This window comes from Podarcis filfolensis, assembly GCF_964270895.1.
Source record: "Podarcis filfolensis genome assembly, chromosome: 8".
NCBI classification, from domain to species: domain Eukaryota; kingdom Metazoa; phylum Chordata; class Lepidosauria; order Squamata; family Lacertidae; genus Podarcis; species Podarcis filfolensis.
The window spans coordinates 75152817-75172914 of record NC_139611.1 but is presented as its reverse complement, the minus strand read 5'-3'; the positions used below and the strand labels follow the sequence as shown (position 1 = coordinate 75172914).

General features: G+C 47.6%; 1 protein-coding gene and 1 long non-coding RNA gene across 2 annotated transcripts in view; one reads left to right on the top strand and one right to left on the bottom strand.

Moving 5' to 3' along the window:
* The first annotated feature begins 243 nt into the window (after window positions 1-243).
* On the top strand, window positions 244-12898 carry LOC310768953 (phospholipase A2 inhibitor gamma subunit B-like). The gene is made up of 5 exons (XM_083627930.1): window positions 244-445; window positions 2845-2961; window positions 3861-4007; window positions 9980-10117; window positions 11141-12898. The coding sequence occupies exons 1-5, from the start codon at window positions 259-261 to the stop codon at window positions 11344-11346; spliced, it is 795 nt and encodes a 264-aa protein (XP_083484056.1). The 5' UTR covers window positions 244-258; the 3' UTR covers window positions 11347-12898.
* A 4704-nt stretch (window positions 12899-17602) lies between these two features.
* LOC310769270 overlaps window positions 17603-20098 on the bottom strand; it is a 199390-nt gene continuing 196894 nt past the window's right edge. The window contains exon 2 of the long non-coding RNA XR_014551593.1: window positions 17603-19916. This is a non-coding gene — a long non-coding RNA (uncharacterized lncRNA). The remainder of the gene's footprint in view (window positions 19917-20098) is intronic.

The following is a 20098-nucleotide window of genomic DNA, read 5'->3' as shown; positions in this document are numbered from 1 at the left end:
GGAACTTAGAGCACCATTAACTGTATGAACCTTAAAGAAAACTCTTATGAAGGGGGAACTCAGATGGTATTTCACCCCATTAAGAATGACCCAATTTTTTAGGACTCAAATATATAGGAAGGGTTAGTCTCACATCCATCTTGGAACCATTCCTGGGAACACATGCTCAAGTTCCAACCTTTTTTCGAGAAACGCTCTAGCCCTTTGGACACTAGGTGGCAACCACATAAATATACTTGATCGCTGGAGAGCTCTTAGATGCCTTCTCCCTCTTTCTGGGAAGTGTTGGTCTGCAATAAACCAGCCCAGCTCTTTCAGATGCAAAGATCTTTTGCTGCAAGCAACGGATTTTCAAACCTGGCTCCGATTCTAGTCTTGAAACAGATGTCTGGTGCCATGAGCAGTGCTTTCCTCACCTGCCTCCTTTATATTTTCATACCTGCAGGTAAGTGTCTTGTGATTCATGGTTGGTGGTGGTGGTGGGGCTCAGAGAGGTGCAGGACCAAACTTTGGCTTGTATGCGCTGAGCACTGGGTCTCCTGTCCATTCCTCCACTTTTAAAACTTTTTTTTTTTTTAAGGTTTGCATATGGTTCAGCTGGGCATGCCGAAATTCCCAGTGTGACGACAGCTGTTTGCTGTCATAATTTGCCCAGAGGCACTTGGTACCTTGATGCTAATTTGATTTGGGACCTTTGTGTCCCCTGGAGTCCTTGAAGCACTTAAGAAATGGCCCTGATTCATGGGTCCCCAGTGTTCTGTTCAGGGCTCATTCTAGAAAGCATGGGTCGGAGAGGTTTTCTGCTTGCCCCATGCTTTCTAGACCCTGGTCCACATGGTTTTTTGTTTGTCCCTCCACTTTCCCTGGGAAAACCCGCTGTTTACTGTTGAATCGGAACAAATGTCTACCTGTGCAAAGACCGATTATTCTGAATCAGTGGTAAATGGTGGGTTTTCCTGGGGAAAAGCTGTGTGGACCAGCTCTCAGTGTAGGAAAGTGGGAGGGAGGGCACAACGAGTGAAATAAGGACACACTCCATTCTCATGCCCTGTGAACAGAGCAAACAATATGAATCTTAAAACATTAGGCACTACTGCAGAGCCATGGTTTCAGTGTTGTTTCAAGTGCTCAAGCTATATATATCATTTATTGTTTTCTTATTTGACGAGGATTGGAATATAGGCTATTTCTGCTAGGGGTTACTTTTGTGCTTAAGCATTTATTTATTTATTTTGCTTTGTTATTAGGTTATTATGTTTTACTCAAAGTTGCCTTGGGAGACTTCCAGCCGTTAAAGGCAGCCTATAAATATTTCAAATGCATTAGTGGAATAAACAACACTTGCCTCCAGCCTCCCCCCAAATATCTTGCTTATTGTATTGATTGATTCTGATTCCTAGCATTACTTTGCCTCTGAGTGCTCTGCTTAAAACAACCGACACATTCCGCTAGTGGGCCTGAAGGTTTGTATATTGTTTTGCAATGCGCTTACATAGGATAGGTTCACCTTTAAGTTTTTCCCATATTCATAACCTAATCGTCACACCCCTTTGTATGCCGAGCCAGTTACTGTGCTCTGTAAGTGAGGTTTCCTGGAGATGCCACCTTATCAGGACATCCGTCCCACACAGTGTACGAATTGGGCCTTTAGTGTGGCAGTATCTGCCCCTTGGAATGCCTTCCCCTTGATTATTAAACAGGTGCCACTTCTGTTGTCTTTTTGGCACCTGCTGAAAACCTTACCCTTCCAGTGTGGTGTAGTGGTTAAGAGTGGTAGACTCGTAGTCTGGTGAACCAGGTTCGCGTCTCCGCTCCTCCACATGCAGCTGCTGGATGACCTTGGGCTAGTCACACTTCTGTGAAGTCTCTCAGCCCCACTCACCTCACAGAGTGTTTGTTGTGGGGGAGGAAGGGAAAGGAGATTGTTGGCCGCTTTGAGACTCCTTAGGGTAGTGATACAGTGGGATATCAAAACCAAACTCTTCTTCTTCCACCAAGTCTTTTCAGCTGAGAACTTTCCCAACTGCATTGGAATTGTTTCTAAGTTTTTTTAAAAACTAATTCATCACTTGTTGTTTGACACCCTGGGCTCCTTTGGTAAGAAGGGCAGGATATTTTAAAGAAGCTGACCTTTCAGTGCAGAAGCACCCATACTTTGAACCTCGCTTCTAATTCACATCAGGTGGGCTCCTTCACCGTACTCTTTCTGACTACTGCTAAAAAGATTTCTGTTTCAACAAGCCCACCTGGAACCACAGGACGCGGGTGGCGCTGTGGGTTAAACCACAGACCCTAGGACCTGCCGATCAGAAGGTTGGTGGTTCGAATCCCATTGCTTGGTCCCTGCTCCTGCCAACCTAGCAGTTCAAAAGCACATCAAAGTGCAAGTAGATAAATAGGTACCACTCCGGCAGGAAGGTAAACGGCGTTTCCATGCACTGCTCTGGTTCGCCAGAAGCAGCTTAGTAATGCTGGCCACATGACCCGGAAGCTGTACGACTGGACCTAATGGTTAGGGGTCCCTTTACCTTTACCTTTACCCGGAACCACAGAAAGTTGATTTGTGTTTCAATGTTTTGTTTTGTTCTTTTTTTAAAAAACTTACCGTGGATTTTAAATATTTTTGGAAGGTTTTATAAAGCTGTTTTAAACTCTTTTTATTGTTTTATTCTTTTTGTAAACTGCCTTGAGGTGAGGGTTTTTTTAAAAAAAAAACAATCAAGTGGTTTATAAATTTGATGAACTAAAATAACTAATATAAATATAAATAAAATGTTCCGTGGCTTTTTTTTAGTCCTGACAATTAAAGAAGCCGGCTGACACCTCTTTTCCTTTTACTTTAAGGGTTTTCCCTGGAGTGTTGGAGTTGTGAAACAACTGGAAGGAATTGCCAAGGGCAGAGGCAAACTTGCCCCATTGATTACGAAGAATGCGGTGTCCTTCAGTTGGAGAGGTCATTCGGTAAGGGCAAAGGGCCTGAATTTGTGGGGAAAGTTTGGAATTGTTTTGACTTTTCTCTTTCATGCACCTGGGCTGATTGGATCATGCAGGATAGGTACTCCTCATCTGCACCTTAAATTAACAACAGTATCATACCGCTTTAAACAGACTTCCTCTAAACAATCCTGGGAACTGTAGTTCACTAAAGGAACTGAGAGCTGTTATGCTTGAACAGCAGGACTTCCCCTGCTGTCCACCCCTAAATGTGTTCTGCAGGGTCTCCCAGAGTATGAATTGTGAAGGGGCAGGCAGAGGCAGATTTAGGAGAGCCTGACTTGTTTGCCTGCACCGGATGCTAAGCCAAAAGGGTGCCATAGGGGGTGGTTCCACAGTGACGTAGATTAGAAGATGAGAGGTAGTGGGGTTCCAAATTTTGGGACCACTGAAATTTGAATGTCCAAAATTTGCCAGGGCATGTATCTGCCAGGGAAAGGTAACTCCCCCAATCACCCATCAAAATTGGTTTAAACTGGTATCTTTGTTAATTGTATTGATGGTGATTTCTCTGTATTATTGCTATTTTATTCTATTTGCGTTGTTATTGTTAACTGCCTTGAACACCATTTGGTGGAAAGGCAGGGTACAAATTTAGCGAATGAATACAAAATAATAACTGCGCAGGGGGCAGAGGTGGGGGAATCCAGTGGTGCTACCTGGGGTTGATGGGAGTTGTAGTCCAAAGCATCTGGCAGGCGCCAGATTGATGGACAAAAGTGGGCTCGATGGACCTAACCGTAGCAGCAACCAGGTTCATTATAACATTAGGACAACAAGATGTTGAGCTCCATGGCCAGGAATTTTCTTGCAGCGGATACTTCTCTGCTGTATCAAACATCACCTCTCTTTTCCTATCCCTACAGGACAAAATAAGCAGACAACTGTGAAGAACTGCACCCAATCTAACAACTGTGACAAAGAACTTGCAGTTTTCAATATGGGCAAGAGGCGGACAATACTGGGCAAGATTTCGTGCTGCACAGCAGATGACTGCAAGAGCATTAACCCCTGTAGGTACTTTGACGCCTCCTTATCTCTGCCTGCTTACCATATTTAAGTTGGGGGGGGGGGCGAACAACTATCCAATGTCTCCTTTCTTCCACGCACACCTTTTCCATTTTAATCTCACTGGGCTTGTATCAGTGAATGGCTTGATCCAGGGTTTGCCGAAGTGGTCCTCAAGGGCACCAATATGCCCTCTGGTACCTACTAGGGCACCTCTCAAAACTCTACCATGCAGGAAGAAGAGAAGAGTTTGGATTTGATATCCCGCTTTATCACTACCCTAAGGGACGCGGGTGGCGCTGTGGGTTAAACCACACAGCCTAGGGCTTGCCGCTCAGAAGGTTGGCAGTTCAAATCCCCGCAATGGGGTGAGCTCCCATTGTTTGGTCCCAGCTCCTGCCCACCTAGCAGTTTGAAAGCACGTCAAAGTATAAGTAGATAAATAGGTACCGCTCCGGTGGGAAGGTAAATGGCGTTTCCATGCACTGCTCTGGTTTGCCAGAAGCGGCTTAGTCATGCTGGCCACATGACCTGGAAGCTGTATGCCAGCTCCCTCGGCCAGTAAAGTGAGATGAGCGCCGCAACCCCAGAGTCGTCCGCAACTGGACCTAACGGTCAGGGGTCCCTTTACCTTTAACTTTAAGGAGTCTCAAAGTGCCCAACAATCTCCTTTCCCTTCCTGCACCACAACAAGCACTCTGTGAGGTGAGTGAGGTTGAGAGACTTCACAGAAGTGTGACTAGCCCAAGGTCACCCAGCAGCTGCATGTGGAGGAGCGGAGACGCGAACCTGGTTCACCAGATTACGAGTCCACCACTCTTAACCACTACACCACACTGGCTCTCAGGAGAGGTTGTTTGCTGTTCCTCCTCATTTCCCGCTTCTGCTGGCTTAACTTCTTGTTCCTTGAAGATACATCCTAAGACATGGCTGCATTTCAATGGTTACCAGTAGGCTGGGCCTCCACTCTGTTCTGAACAGAGGAGAGGTGCAAAGAACTTCTCTCTGTGTGACAGTGGCATGCAAATTGTTATGTACTGAGTTGAATAGGATCCAAACTGCAGCAGTCTGATTGGTCCTAGAACAATAGGATTCAGAATGCAGCAGTCAGATTGGTCCTAGAACAATGCAGCAATATGATTGGTTGGCAGGAACCACCCAATCATGCTCCAGATAGAAGTGAATCCACAACCTGATTGGCTTACAGTAGAATTCCGGAATTAGCCAATCATGTGCAGCCCATTGTGTAAATAATGTATATAAAGCAGATACCTTGAGGGGACTTTCATTCATTCCTCCTCACCACTATGAGCTGAATAAAGAGCATGAAATCACTTTGCGACTCTGAGTATATTTCACTGGCGACGAAGGTGGGATCCCGCTGAGCTGACTGCCACACACAGCACCGCAGCACCGCCACCTGCCGCACCGCTGCCTCGCACCGTGTATCCAGGCTTCAGCTCCGGGACACAAGGAACTCAGAATGGCAACCAACAGCAGCTTCTCGCCGTTCAACCCAGCATCTGGAGACTGGGAAGCGTATGCCTCCCGTTTCACCTTCCTCCTAGAAGCCAAAGGGGTCACCGATGAAGAAGACGCCAAGAAGAGGGCGATATTCTTCAGCGTCTGCGGAGAGGAGACGTTTGAAATCGCCCGGGCTCTCCTTGCACCCGAAGACGTCGCTACTGTTCCATACAAAACAATAATGGAACAGCTGAAGGGGCACTTTTCGCCACAGCCCTCTGTGGTGGCTCGTCGAAATGCCTTCTATGCAAAGCGGCAAGCCCCTGGGGAAACCATAACTGGGTTTGTGACCTCTCTCCGCCAAGCTGCCCGGTTCTGCAACTTCTCAGAGCTGGAGAACATGCTTCGTGACCGCCTCGTCGGTGGCCTGAAGGATGAGAAGCTGCAACGACGCCTCTACGCTAAGAAGGACCTAACGTTCCAGGTCGCTCTGGAGGAGGCCCTGGCAACGGAAGCTGCCGAGAGGTCGACGCAAGAGGCACGGCCGAGCCAGCCGTCCCAACCGAGGGTCCACCACGAAGACCTCACCGACGACTCAGGATCCAACAGGGAGGAGGTGCACCGAGTACAGCAGCGCACTCAAGCAGCCCACATACCACAGCTGCCTCGACGAGAAGCAGGGAACTGCGCAAGCTGTGGAGACAGTCACGAGAGGAGGACCTGCCGTTTCCGCAACGCAGAGTGCAGGCAGTGCAGAAAATTGGGACACATCGCCCGGGTGTGTCGAGCTCGGCCCACCCGACGCCAGGCATCAGATGACCAATCCAAGAGCCCCAGGTCCCGGGGCCCAACACACCAAGGCAACTCGACGGAGCTCACGGACTTCCAGGTATACCAGTTGCCCCACCCCAACGTAGAGAAAATTTATGTAGAGGTACACATAGAGGGGGCCCCATGCCGCATGGAGCTTGACACGGGTTCAACTCTATCCATAATCTCGGCAAGGACCTTAAGGAAACTGTGTCCTACTGGGGGTCCCAAACTCAGGCCGGCCCCATTCACCCTCCGGGACTTCCAGAAACGTAAGGTCCCCACAATGGGGGTGGGGACCTTCAGGGTGCAATACCGAGGGCGGACGCGGCAACTGGACTTGCTTGTGGTCAAGGGCCCCTACATTAGCTTACTGGGATTGGCATGGTTTGGACCACTGGGGCTAGCCGTCACCGGGGTGAACCACACGAGCTTACAAGTGGACGTGGACGCCATATGCAAGGAATTTTCGGGGGTTTTTGATGGGAAATTGGGACAGTATACGGGCCCCCCCATTGCTCTACAGCTTGACCCCGCAGTACGACCAGTCAGGCTCAAGGCCCGCCGGGTCCCGTTCGCCCTGAAACCCCGTATAGACGAGGAATTGGACCGACTCGTGGAGCAAGGCGTGCTGGAGCCGGTGCCTAATGCCCCCTGGGAAACCCCAATCGTCACACCCGTCAAGCCGAATGGTTCGGTCCGCATCTGCGCAGACTACAAATGTACCATAAACAAGGCCCTCACGGCCCATGCATACCCAGTGCCAGTGGTCAGCCATGTCCTTGCCACCCTGGCTGGGTCGAAAATTTTTGGCAAGCTGGACTTGGCCCAAGCATATCAACAACTGCCAGTAGATGAGGCCACAGCAGAGGCACAGACGATTGTGACGCACAGAGGAGCGTTCAGAGTAAAGCGGCTGCAATTCGGTGTCAGCGTGGCACCAGGCATATTCCAGAATCTAATGGACTCTCTCCTTAAAGGGATTCCTGGCGTCACCCCCTTCTTCGATGATGTGTTGATTGCCGGGCCCACACCAGAGGAGTTTGAGGACCGCCTCCGCACCGTTCTGCACCGTTTCCAGACGGCGGGTCTCAAGGTGAAGCGGGAAAAATGTCTACTAGGAGTGCCTCAGGTGGACTTTCTGGGATTTATGGTGGACGCAGAAGGGGTCCACCCGACTGGGGACAAGGTACGGGCCATTTGTGATGCCCCAGCGCCCAAGAACAAGACTGAACTTCAGGCCTTCTTGGGACTATTGAACTTTTACCATTCCTTCCTTCCCCACAAGGCGGCAGTAGCGGAGCCCCTACACAGACTCCTGGACAAGCGGGCCCCTTGGGTGTGGGGCCAGCGCCAGGAGGCCGCATTCCAGGCAGTCAAGGACTTGCTTGTCTCAAACTCGGTCTTGGCACACTTCGACGAGAGGCTGCCGGTGGTGCTAGCATGCGACGCCTCACCCTATGGCATTGGCGCTGTCCTGGGACACCAACTCCCGGATGGAAGAGAGGTACCGGTGGCATACTTTTCCCAGACACTCAACGCAACCGAGCGGAACTACTCGCAAATCGACAAGGAGGGTCTGGCAATCGTGAAGGGAGTAAAAAAATTCCATGATTTCTTGTACGGGCGGCCCTTCACCGTGGTGACTGACCACAAGCCCTTGCTTGGCTTGTTTGCCTCCGAAAAGCAGACCCCCCAAGTGCTGTCTCCTCGTGTCCTCAGGTGGTCAATTTTCCTTGCCAGCTACCAGTATGCACTGATTCACCGCCCTGGGAAGGCGATGGGCCATGCGGACGCCCTCAGCAGGCTACCACTACCGGAAACAGGCCCCGACCCAGCACCTGCACAAGAGGTTATGAGCCTGGAGCTGCTTCCCGACCGCCCCATTCAGGCACAAGAAGTTGCACACCATTCCAAGAAAGATAGGGTCATCTCCCGCGTCCTGGACTGGGTGTGGAGGGGATGGCCCAGCAGCAGCCCCGGGCCAGAATTCGCCGGCTACACAACCCGCAAACATGAACTGTCAGCCCACAAGGGGTGCCTGTTATGGGGAAGCAGGGTCGTTGTTCCCCAGCCCCTCCGCAAAAGGGTCCTCACAGCCCTACACGAGACACACCCAGGGGTAGTAAGAATGAAGGCCCTTGCCAGGAGTTATGTGTGGTGGCCGGGGATCGACGGAGAGATAGAGGCCTGGGTCAAACACTGCCAGGCCTGCCAAGAATCCCGCCCAGATCCCCCAAGGGCCCCAGTCCAGTCCTGGGAGTCCGCCCGAGCACCATGGTCACGCCTGCATGTGGACTTCGCTGGCCCCTTTCAGGGGAAAACATTCTTCATAGTGGTGGACTCCTACACCAAATGGCTGGAAGTCGCACTGGTACCGTCCACTTCTACGTCCGCAGCCATCCGGGTACTACGCAGGCTGTTTGCAACCCACGGGCTCCCTGACACTCTCGTCTCAGACAACGGGACTGCATTTACGTCAGGAGAATTCCAAACCTTCACAGCGCAGAACGCCATCCGCCACATCCGTTCGGCGCCATTCCACCCTGCCACCAATGGCCAAGCAGAACGCATGGTGCGGACCACCAAGGACACCCTTCGCCGCATGACGCAAGGGGATTGGGAGTACCGCCTTGCCACATTCCTCCTAGCACAACACAGCACCCCCAGCTCAACGACTGGCCGGAGCCCCGCTGAACTACTAATGGGTCGGCGCCTTGCAATCAGATTGGACCGCCTTCACCCCGATAGAGCTCAGGATGAGGTAGTGGTGGGGGAAGGCAGGAACCCCCGGACCTTCGAGGCCCAGGACCCAGTGTACGCAAAGAATTTTGGGGCAGGCCCAGCATGGGTACCCGCCACAGTCACCAGGGTCACTGGTCCCGTGTCGTACGAGGTGCTAACGGATGGGGGGCAATGCTGGCGCCGCCACTGCGACCAGATACGGCGACGATTCCCGGGAGAAAACCAGGAGGAGGAAAGGTCAGAGGAGTCCCAAGGGAACAGAGGGGCAGTGAGGCCCATAGAGCAGGAGGGGCCAGCAGGAGAGGCAGAATCAGTAAATACAGAGAGGACCCGCGAAGCCAAAAGGACACCGGAACCAGAACCACGACTGAGCGAGCCGGTTGCACCAGACCAGACAGGCCCATCACAGCCAGCATCCTTGGAACATGAGCCAGAACCTGAACCCCGGACCAGGGAACACCCCAGGCCGCAACGCACACGTAGGCCACCGGCGTACCTCGAGGACTATGAATGCGACCTCCCGGGCAGGACTGGAACTTAGAGGGGAGGGGTGTTATGTACTGAGTTGAATAGGATCCAAACTGCAGCAGTCTGATTGGTCCTAGAACAATAGGATTCAGAATGCAGCAGTCAGATTGGTCCTAGAACAATGCAGCAATATGATTGGTTGGCAGGAACCACCCAATCATGCTCCAGATAGAAGTGAATCCACAACCTGATTGGCTTACAGTAGAATTCCGGAATTAGCCAATCATGTGCAGCCCATTGTGTAAATAATGTATATAAAGCAGATACCTTGAGGGGACTTTCATTCATTCCTCCTCACCACTATGAGCTGAATAAAGAGCATGAAATCACTTTGCGACTCTGAGTATATTTCACAAATGTCATAAATAATAATAATTTGGTTGCAATGTCTTATCTTATCTCGGGTCTATCTGTCTCCTCTTTCTTGCAGTGCGTCCTAGAAAAATCGCAGTTAACGGATTTAGATGCCCGTCTTGCTATTCTGTGCACGGCGTGTGTGTGGAAGAGTCTATGGAATGTTCCGGAGATGAGTACTATTGCGCTCAGTTGTTTCAGACCCCAAGTACAGGTAAGTCATTCTGACGTGCTCAAGGTTATCCGATAAGAAACATCTCCCCTTCCCTGTGTATTTTCAACTTTACACATGAAGAGGGATTTGTTTGTTAAACCACTATGGGAATTGTAGGTCGGGGAAGGGGTGGGAATTGCCTCCTAACTATTCCCAGAATGGTTTAGCAAGCAACACTCTCCTCCCAGGGAACCCTGGAGATTGTAGCTCTGTGAGGGGAAAAGCTCTCAGCACCCTTAACAAACTACAGTTCCCAGAATGTCCCTTTTCACATCCTTGGGTAGTTTTGAAAGCAGCTTTCATATGCAATAGCCCACTGAGGGTTGCCACCTGTCCTGTATCATACAGGATTGTCCTGTATTTCAATGTAAAATGCTACATCCTGTGATGATACAGCTTTGTTCTGTATTTCAGGTCTTCTCTCTCTCTCTCTCTCTCTCTCTCTCTCTCTCTTTCTCTGCGCCAAGTTAGGGAACCTCTTCAAATGCATGTCTTTGAAAGGGTGTGTGAACAGTCATGTATGTAAGATCTGGGTAGCCAATCACAGACAGATTTATAAATTCATGTGTATGTGTGTTTACATGTGTGTGTACCAAATTCCAGAGGGGCCACCCTGTTAGGCTGCAAGAGGTTGCAAGAGATTGCTTTGAAGTCACCTCAGCACTGGATGGGGGGGCAAAATCGTCCCCCAACCACCCCGCCCCACCCTGTCCCATATTTTGCCAAAGCAAAGGTGGCAACCCTTTATTCTAGGCCTCTTCTGTCCTAGCTTCTCCACTTCCTGCATCTGCTTCTTGGCCAAATAGAATTAAGAATAACATCAGAGAATTGAAGCATTGAAAGAGGCCCCGAGGGCCATCTAGTCCAACCCCCTGCAGTGCAGGAATCATTTTGCTCAATGTGGAGCTCCAACCCACGAACCTGAGATCAAGAGTCTCATGTGAGCTATTGAGAGGGAGAAGAGTTTCAGGGCCCTTCCATTCTCCTGATGTTGACTGCCATCTCCTGAAATTCTCTCTGCAGGAGGGAACACTGTGACCGTCATGAAAGGGTGTGCAAACAAGGCTTACTGTGATCAGATGGAGAAGTTTGCCTCTGCAGCCAAGATGAGGTTACTTGAGACAAGCCATTGTTTACTAGCCTCCAGAGCAGCTAGCATCATTCCAGAATTGTTTGGACTTTTCCTCTCCAGCCATGCTGGGCTCCTGTTTGTGACAGGCCTTCCGTGATCCTTGCATGATAAACCTGAGCAATTTCTCCTTTCCACCCAGGCGTTATCCAGAACGTCGCCTTTTTGTGAAGAATGTAGAGCTAAGAGAGTCAAATCTTCCAGGAAATATTTTCAAAAGAAAGAGTGCTTCCTGTATATATAATATAATTTATTATTTATACCTTGCCCATCTGGCTGGGTTTCCCCAGCTACTCTGGGCAGCTTCCAACAAAATATTGAAATACAATTATTTTATTTTATTTTTATTATTTATATTTTGGAAGGAGAACGGACACACGTGTAGCATTTATAATGCTGCAGTTGATGAGGAAACATGTTTTGAATAGTAACTCCTTTGCTGCTGTAGTTCAGCGATGGGGAACCTGAAGCCCTCCAGATATTGTTGGACAACGATACAAATATTTATAAAAAAATCTATTTATGGACTGCTATTTCATTTTTTAAAATCCACAAAGTGCGTAAAACCATACAGTAAAAACATATGAAAAAGTTAAAAACAGACACCAATTAACCACTGTAGAAAGCTGTATTCTTAATTGCCTGCGTAGGCCTGGGGGAATTAGAAAGATTTCAGCAGGCGTTTAAAAGTTGGAAGAAAAGGCACCTGCTGAACTCTGTTGCGGTGTTCCACAAGGCTGGGCTGATGATGTCATCAAGCACACATTACAAACTTGGGGAATGAGCAACAACACTCATGCAAATGCAGAGGCGCCAGGTTGTCGGCCCCTCCCCAAGACTGAGGGGCCCCGGCATGTGGTGCGCATGTGTGACATCATGCATGCGCCATGCTTGCATTGTTGTGCTGTTGGGAGGAGGCTGAGCGCTCCGGAGGAGCCGGCTGCTGAAGCTGCAATGTTTGTTGCCTGATGTGTGTGGTGTCGCATGCGCACGACATGCGGCGAGCCTCCTCAACATGGAAGGGGCTCGGCCCACTTTCAACAAATATGGAGGGGGCCAAAGACACCTCGGGCCCCTAGAGTTGGTGTGCCTGTGCAGATGATCTCATTGCTTGAGCTGGGGATATAAGGGTTCAAGCGATTCCTGAGGCACCCTGGACCTAGGTTGATGGCAGGATGGGAAGGAAGGAAGGAAGGAAGGAAGGAAGGAAGGAAGGAAGGAAGGAAGGACCACCCAACTAACTAGTCACTGGGATGCTCTCTTAGGGACCATAGGATTGCACCTTTCACATATCTAATTGTCTGTCTGTCTGTCTGTCCCCAATCTCCACCCTGTTCAAAAATAAAACTTTCTAGGCCTGTGTAATGAGGTAATGAGCCACAATATGATGTGTGTATTTCTTTACATGCTTGCCTGTCACAATGCTGATTGTTGAAGTGCAAAGTGGAATCAGGAGCAGAGTTGCTTTTGCACTATCGTATATACAACTGTATATTGACAATTTCTTTCAGTCAAATGACTACATTGTAAATGTTAAGAGCATGCATCGGCTCTGCTTGTGGACTGAAATATTGTTATTTGTATTTCTAGCCTACTTTCTAGTCAAATGAATCCCAAAGCGGCTTACAAACAATAAACAGTGTTCGATACTCCCATTGTTGTAGGCGCATTTTGTGACAGGGAATTTCATTAGCGTGAGAGGTTTCTGACCTCTGGGCGCAGTACTGTGTCTAAGATTTCAGATAAAAACTGCAGAGTGAAAGGAAAGGTGGACCTTTTTTCTGCCCACTTCCATCTACTCTCTGAATCCTGGAGAAGAGACCCTCTTAAGAATATTAGGGGGGTGGACAGGGGGAAGGACCAGACCATGTGAAAAATGAACATAATATTTTAGCTGCAGTTCATTCATTTTCAGCTTTGTATTCTTGTTGTAACAAAAGTGCACCTAGACATTCCTTTGTTGCACCCATAACCTACATTTAAGGTGCCATTTAGCTCCTGGCTTTCATATCTCTGTTTCTAACACTGACAATAAATAACAGTAACAGAACAGAACATTGCAAGTACAGCATAAATCATGTAAGGTTCTTAACAAATCACTTGAAAAACAATCACAATCTGTAAAACACCATTAGCAAAGCAGCAACTGAAAAATAAGAGGTAAATTGAGTTGATTTGGTTGCCTTTCAAAGCGTGTGTCTTTTTTTGTAGAGAGAAATGAAAGTTGTCCATGTTAGGATGTTGAACCAATTCATAATTCTGCACCACTGTGCTACTGCTGGTGGCACTGTGAAATAGACTTAATCGTGTTTATTATCTAGGGTGCAATGCCATCATGATGAATCATGAAAGCGGATGAGAACTGGGAAAGCATTGCGTGCTATGCAGTACTTAAAAGCATTAAACAATTATGAGGAGCCTTATCCAAATAGAAAATAAGATTTCCCCACTTCCCTAGAGACCTTTCATCAATGGTTCCCTGCAGCTGCTCTGAAATAAACATTCAGACCCGAGACTTCATCTGTAGGAAGCTGTGGGGGTGGAGGGAAATAAAGGTGGAAAATCTGCAGAGCATTATTGGTCTGTAATGGGATATAAGGTCAAGAATGGGTAGGTCACTAAGCTATTTCCCCTTTGTTCCAGCCTGTTGGCAAGCAGTGCCAAGGATCCTTGCTTTGCCCCGGGCACTTGCTTAAGCAAAACGTTTCGATTTCCACCTTCTCTGATCTGATCTGCTCTGATGTGAATGAAGCAGAGCTGTGGCTGCAGTGGCAGTTATAGAACACCGAAGATGGAACGTCCAGGACAAAATGGAGCATTTGCCATAGCTGAGCGATGATCTTCCAGGCTGAATGAACCTCAACAGAGGATAACAGGACCTTAACTGCTGTGGTGTCCCAGCATTTTGGAGAGTCGGTTGAGATGGACAGTCCTTAACGCAACATGTTAAAGCAAAAGGTCTTTTCTTAATTGATATATGGTATACATATATGGGGGATGCGCGTGGCGGTTTGGGTTAAACCACAGAGCCTAGGACTTGCTGATCAGAAGGTCAGCGGTTTGAATCCCCGCGACGGGGTGAGCTCCCACTGCTCGATCCCAGCTCCTGCCAACCTAGCAGTTCGAAAGCACGTCAAAGTGCAAGTAGATAAATAGGTACCGCTCTGGCGGGAAGGTAAACGCCGTTTCCGTGTGCTGCTCTGGTTCGCCAGAAGCAGCTTAGTCATGCTGGCCACATGACCCGGAAGCTGTATGCCGGCTCCCTCGGCCAATAAAGCGAGATGAGCGCCGCAACCCCAGAGTCGGCCACAACTGGACCTAATGGTCAGGGGTCCCTTTACCTTTTATACATATATGTATACACAGGAGCACATCTATACTTGTGCACACCCCCACTGGACACCACACCATGTGATTGGACGTCACATGCATTGCTCCACCTACTTTTGTCTGTAGCCACTCCCATTACCGCTCATCAGGGAAGGTGACCCTTAGATTTTTTAAAAAAGCATCTCAGCCCCTGTTCTCTAAAGGGACTTCCCAGATTTGTGCTGCTGAAAAGTCCTGGACCTAGTCTGCTTGGAGCAATAGCCAGTGTTTGTCAAGGTTAGAGCAGACCTACTGAAATTAATGGCTATGAGAAACTTCCAGGAAGCCTCTACAACAGCTGCGCGGATGCTACTTGCCCAAAGATGGAAGGAGGACAAATTACCTATAAAAGAAGAAGGATTGAGAAAGATGATAGACTATGCCAAAATGGTGAAAATGACCTGGAAAATCAGAGATCAAGAGGACAATAAATTTAATAAAGAATGGGGAAATTTTATAAGTTACTTGAAAAAAACACTGTAAACAATTAAAAACAATGGCAGTATTTAAAAAAACAACACCTGCAATAAAGGGAGAATTAGGATAAAAATGGAGTTTTAAGAAAATACGGAAAATATGGTACAATACAGTTTGAAAAGAATACCCAGGGAAACCATGGAGGGGGGAGGGACAGAAGTTCTAGGATTCTGAGAATCCTATTTGGAAAACAATTACGATTTATGTGTGGTGATAATTGTTAAAAGTGAAAATGAATAAAATAAATAAATAAATGCACTGCAATGAAGAAAAATAATGGGGGTGGAGGGTGGGAGAGAAACTTCCAGGCAGCCTCTGCTGAGCTCTCCTGGACACAAGTAGTAAGTTGCTCCCTCTAGCGGCCAACATCTTGTCCCAGAAATAGCTGTCATTCTAACAGAAGGGCTCATCCACATTCCATTTGCCTTGCTGCTTCCCCCCAGGAAAACCTGCAGCTTACCTCTGAATTGGAACAAACAGCAATCAGGCTTTCTGTAGGTGGCCATTTGTTCTGATTTAGAGCTAAGGAATGAAGGAGAGCAGCAGGGTGAAGGCAAAAGCACAGGACAAGGGGGAAACCTCTCGAATTCTTTCTAGGCGGGGGACAAGCAGAAGTGAGGACAAACCCTAATGTGGATGTTGTCCAGTTTGGCCTCCTTTGTAAAGCTGCTATTGCTGTGATGATATTACTGCAACTTGGGCTGAGTCCCTTTGATGGGGTGAGAGGGCAGCAGGGCAGAAGGCAGGGAAAGTGTTTGGCCACTCACATTCCCTTTCCAGAAAGCGTTTCTCTGCTTTGTTCTGTAGAATGGCCCTGGCATAGTCAGAGACACCATTGCACCCCTGTGGTTTGAATCTCAGCCTTGGGCTGGAATTATGAACACTCCTCTGAGTGTCTGCCTCCTTGCGATCTCCATAGTTGTGGGTGAGCATATTCGGCTCCTTGAGATGGGAGGTCTTTGAGATCTTTTTTGGTTGGGGGTTGCTGACAATACCCAGCTTGTGTCAAAGAGCATCAGCAGTGGCTACTCCTCTCACCTGGCACAGGAATGAGCGTCCCTGCTGGTGTCTTGCAGGTGAAAATGATGACGTGCCTGTTCAACATGCCTGTTTACACATTAAATAATTTAGAGATGACATTTCTTGGCTGTGAACCTCTGGCTAGGTTTCATCTCTCTCTTGTGGCCTGTTTTGAGTTCTACTTTGCTTTTTTGCTTTCCGACCTTTTAGTTCACCCTCCTCAAAAATGTACTTCAAATCTTGGGGTTCCCCAGAATATGCTGATACCTCCCCCTTGTTTCTCAGTAACCCTATTCTTGCTATGCAGCCATTACCCATCAGCAACTATGTTTGCTGTTAGAGGAAGTGACAAAGTCATTTTCTGGCTACAGAGGCCCCCAAGAAAGCTGCATTTAAAACAATGACGTTTAAAGCAAGCAAAGGAAGCCCGCTTTGGGTAGACTGGTGCTAAAAAGATGTTTAAAGTAATTCCCTAATTCCATAAACTAGCTGGAGGGTCACCATCTGCTTGGCTGAGAAGGCAGACTCCTGGCAGCAACCATTCCATCAACTGAGGGAGGAAGAGATGGGAAGCAGGGCTGTTCCATCGGTCCAGTTGAAAGACCCGCAACTTTTGGTTCCTTAATTATGATCCTTGAACTGTTTCCATCCCAGCTGGTCACCAAAAGAGCATGTAACAAAGAACAGGCAACTGAACTAGATTTCCTTCTTCCTCCTCCCTTCCCATCTCCTTTTGCTTCATGTCTTTTCAACAGTGTCATGTAGGGTTGCCATATTTTGAAGAGCAAAAATGAGGACACATTTGCCGACTTCTACTTTTAACTGTGGATTGCTATGATGACTCATTTTACATATCCATGAACAAGAGGGTGTGTCTTGGAAAAAGAGGACATATGGCAACCCTAGACTGAGGGCAGGGGCCATCTTGTTTTTAACAGATCTATAAGCCCCTCTGGAAGCCTCTTTTGCCCAAGAGGAGCAGGCTAGTTGTTGCTTTTTAAAAAATGAATCAATAAACTCAACAATGAAGAAGGCCATTTCTCCCAGTACCTCAGCATCAGAGGTAGGATGGAACCCTGGTAAAGGCCCTCTAGTTACTAAGACAGTAGATAGGCAGATGCAAGCAGACATTCAGTTAGGCTCTCAGGTCTAAGAACTCCCTGTTTCCCCTGCACTTTAGAGGATTCTACACTGGACGAGAGTTGTAGCAACAGCAGTGGGACCTGTACTGGTTCTACAGCGCTTTGTTCCATTGGTTTTGACAAACTGTGCACCCTTCAATTAGAGAGCACAGGGGGTAAGCATGCAAGACACACATTCAGAAACCACCCCAGTTTTCCCTTCTGTTGGCAGATATAGCTTGATGATCTATACCAATCACTCTTCAGAGTAAAGTATTCCTTCTCCGTGTTGGCACCCCTGCAGATATTAATATTGCACAGTTTGAAGTGACTGGAAGCATAAGAACAGACTCTTTTTGGAAGAAATCATTGTCCAAACCCATAAAATTTTTATGCAAAGTTTGCTTACAGAACTTTCTTCAGAAACATAGCAAAATACAGTAAAGGATACATCCAAAATATCCATAAGATTTTGTGCAATGTCCAGCACTGGCTCAGTATCTTCTTAGAAATAAGAGATAATTCCAAAAATCCGAGCTGTGTCTCTTCCCCACTTCTAGCCTGCTCTGTATTCTGCCTAAGTTCATGCAGATTCTTGGAGAGATTCATTTACATCCTTACTCTCAGAGAGCTCAAGAGAAAAAAACCCAGCCACCACCCTTCCAAGATGGCGAATTTGCAACTCAATACCTTCACCACATGATCAAAGCTTGCAACACTCACATGTTAGATGGCAGAAAACAACAAGTACAGTTGTACCTTGGATCCCAAGCACCTTGACAGTCCAATGTTTGGGCTCCCAAATGCTGCAAACCTGGGGTGCAATTCTCAGAGTCGGGTAGCAAGCGATCCTACTTTGCAGAGAACTCTGGGAATTGCTACTCTGTCAGGAGAACAGGGGTTTTCTAACAACTCTCAGGACTACAGTTCCCAGAATGTGTTGGGGGAAGCCTTGACTTATTCGGATTGGCATAACACTGTCTTAAATGCATAATGCAGATGAGGCCTTAGTTCAGTATCACCCGCTGTACCTGAATGCACTCTAGACTTTCACTTCCCCCCAGTATACATATTTTAATTTCCCTCTCTGCCCCATATTGTCATGACCTGATTTTTACTGGACTCCTTTCTTGGATTACTGGGTTGGAGGTGGAGCTTGTCAAATGCTAAGACTTTACCCTCATTAACCATTTTAATGAGTTGGTCATATGGATTTGAATTCTGTGGTGGACAACATCAAGTGAGAAAAATGCTTCCTGAACTACAAATGCTGCGTACATCCAACACTCCCGTCAGTGACTGAAATAAATTGATTCATTTATATAGCCAAAGCACGTGGTTCTGCCCGCCCCCATAAAAGAATCCTGGGAACTGTAGTTTGTTGAGGATGCTGGGATTTGTAGCTATCTGACAGGCAAACTACAGTTCCCATGATTATTTTGGGGAAATAATGTGGTTTAAATATATGGGGTGTAAATGCTGCCTTTGTCTCATGGCTAGATTTACTGGATAAGAAACACCTTCCCTTCCCCTCTCTTTTCTGTGTAGTTTTTCAATTTTGCATTATTCTCTCTATATGTGTGTGTGTGTGTGTAAATATCTGTGATTGGGTTGAATGACAGGTGATCTAGATGATCCCAGGGCTCTCAGGGGGCAAAGCTGTGTCTTCCTGGGAAAAGGTAAGAATCCCTACCTCGCCTCTCCATCCTTCCCAATGATCTTCCCCTTGAAGCAACACTGTACAGAATGGAATCCTAGGATTCAATCCTGCAGGGTGCAGAATGCTGCTCCTTTGTGAAAGGTGTTCCCTGCAGAGAAGGTGGTTGAGTGTGAGCATCACCACACAGGTTGGACTCTTCCGTTCACCAGCTGGAAGGAACCTAAGGACTCGATTCTGCCGGGTACATTCCCATATATATATATTTGAAGACTTTATAAATCACCTTTGATTTTGAAAAGAAAGGTGGCCTTTAATGCTTTTTATATTTTCCTAGAAGCACCTTTTAAAGACATATTTAAATAAAATCCATCTTTTTATTCCTGACTAGGCAGAAACACACATACAGAATCATGTCATTTTAAATAGTCACAATGGCACATACTGCCCTAAATCTGCCTTTGCTGTGTTATTCCATCTCTGCTTTGTTCAAATTTCTGCTGTTGTGTAAAACTGCCAAATAAAAACCTGCCTTCTCTTTTGTTCCCCTCTTCTGACTTCAAGCAAATTCATGACTGTTAGGCAGTACTGTAAATTCTCCAGGGGGTGCTGCATGATGGCAGCCTTACATTCACACACACACACACACACACACACACACACACACACACACACCCTATGCCTCTTCCACTAAAAATGGAGTATCCCTGCTAGTTAGGGTTTATCCAGACTTCCTCTTGTGCCACAGCATTCCACATTTTAGCACTCAGTAGGGAGCAAACAGCAATTCAGCTTTTCCTCGGATCAACATTTTCTTCTGATTTATCGCTAAAGTGTGGGTTTGCCCTGGGAAAGGAGTGGGGCAAGGGGGAAACCACTTGGACCTGTGTTTTTCAGGAAGTGAGGATGATCCCTACGTCCCTAGGAAGCTGCCTTAAACTGAGTCTGACCACTTGTGCATCTAGCTCAATACAGTGGTACCTCGGGTTACATACACTTCAGGTTACAGACACTTCAGGTTACAGACTCCGCTAACCCAGAAATAGTACCTTGGGTTAAGAACTTTGCTTCAGGATGAGAACAGAAATTGTGCAGCGGCGGTGCAGCGGCAGTGGGAGGCCCCATTAGCTAAAGTGGTGCTTCAGGTTAAGAACAGTTTCAGGTTAAGAACGGACTTCCGGAACGAATTAAGTACTTAACCCGAGGTA

Coding starts and splice junctions, on each gene's coding strand:
- LOC310768953 (XM_083627930.1), top strand. CDS start 259: ATGCCTTCTCCCTCTTTCTGGGAAGTGTTGGTCTGCAATAAACCAGCC. Junction 446..2,844: donor TTATATTTTCATACCTGCAG/GTAAGTGTCTTG, acceptor TTTTACTTTAAG/GGTTTTCCCTGGAGTGTTGG. Junction 2,962..3,860: donor TCAGTTGGAGAGGTCATTCG/GTAAGGGCAAAG, acceptor CTATCCCTACAG/GACAAAATAAGCAGACAACT.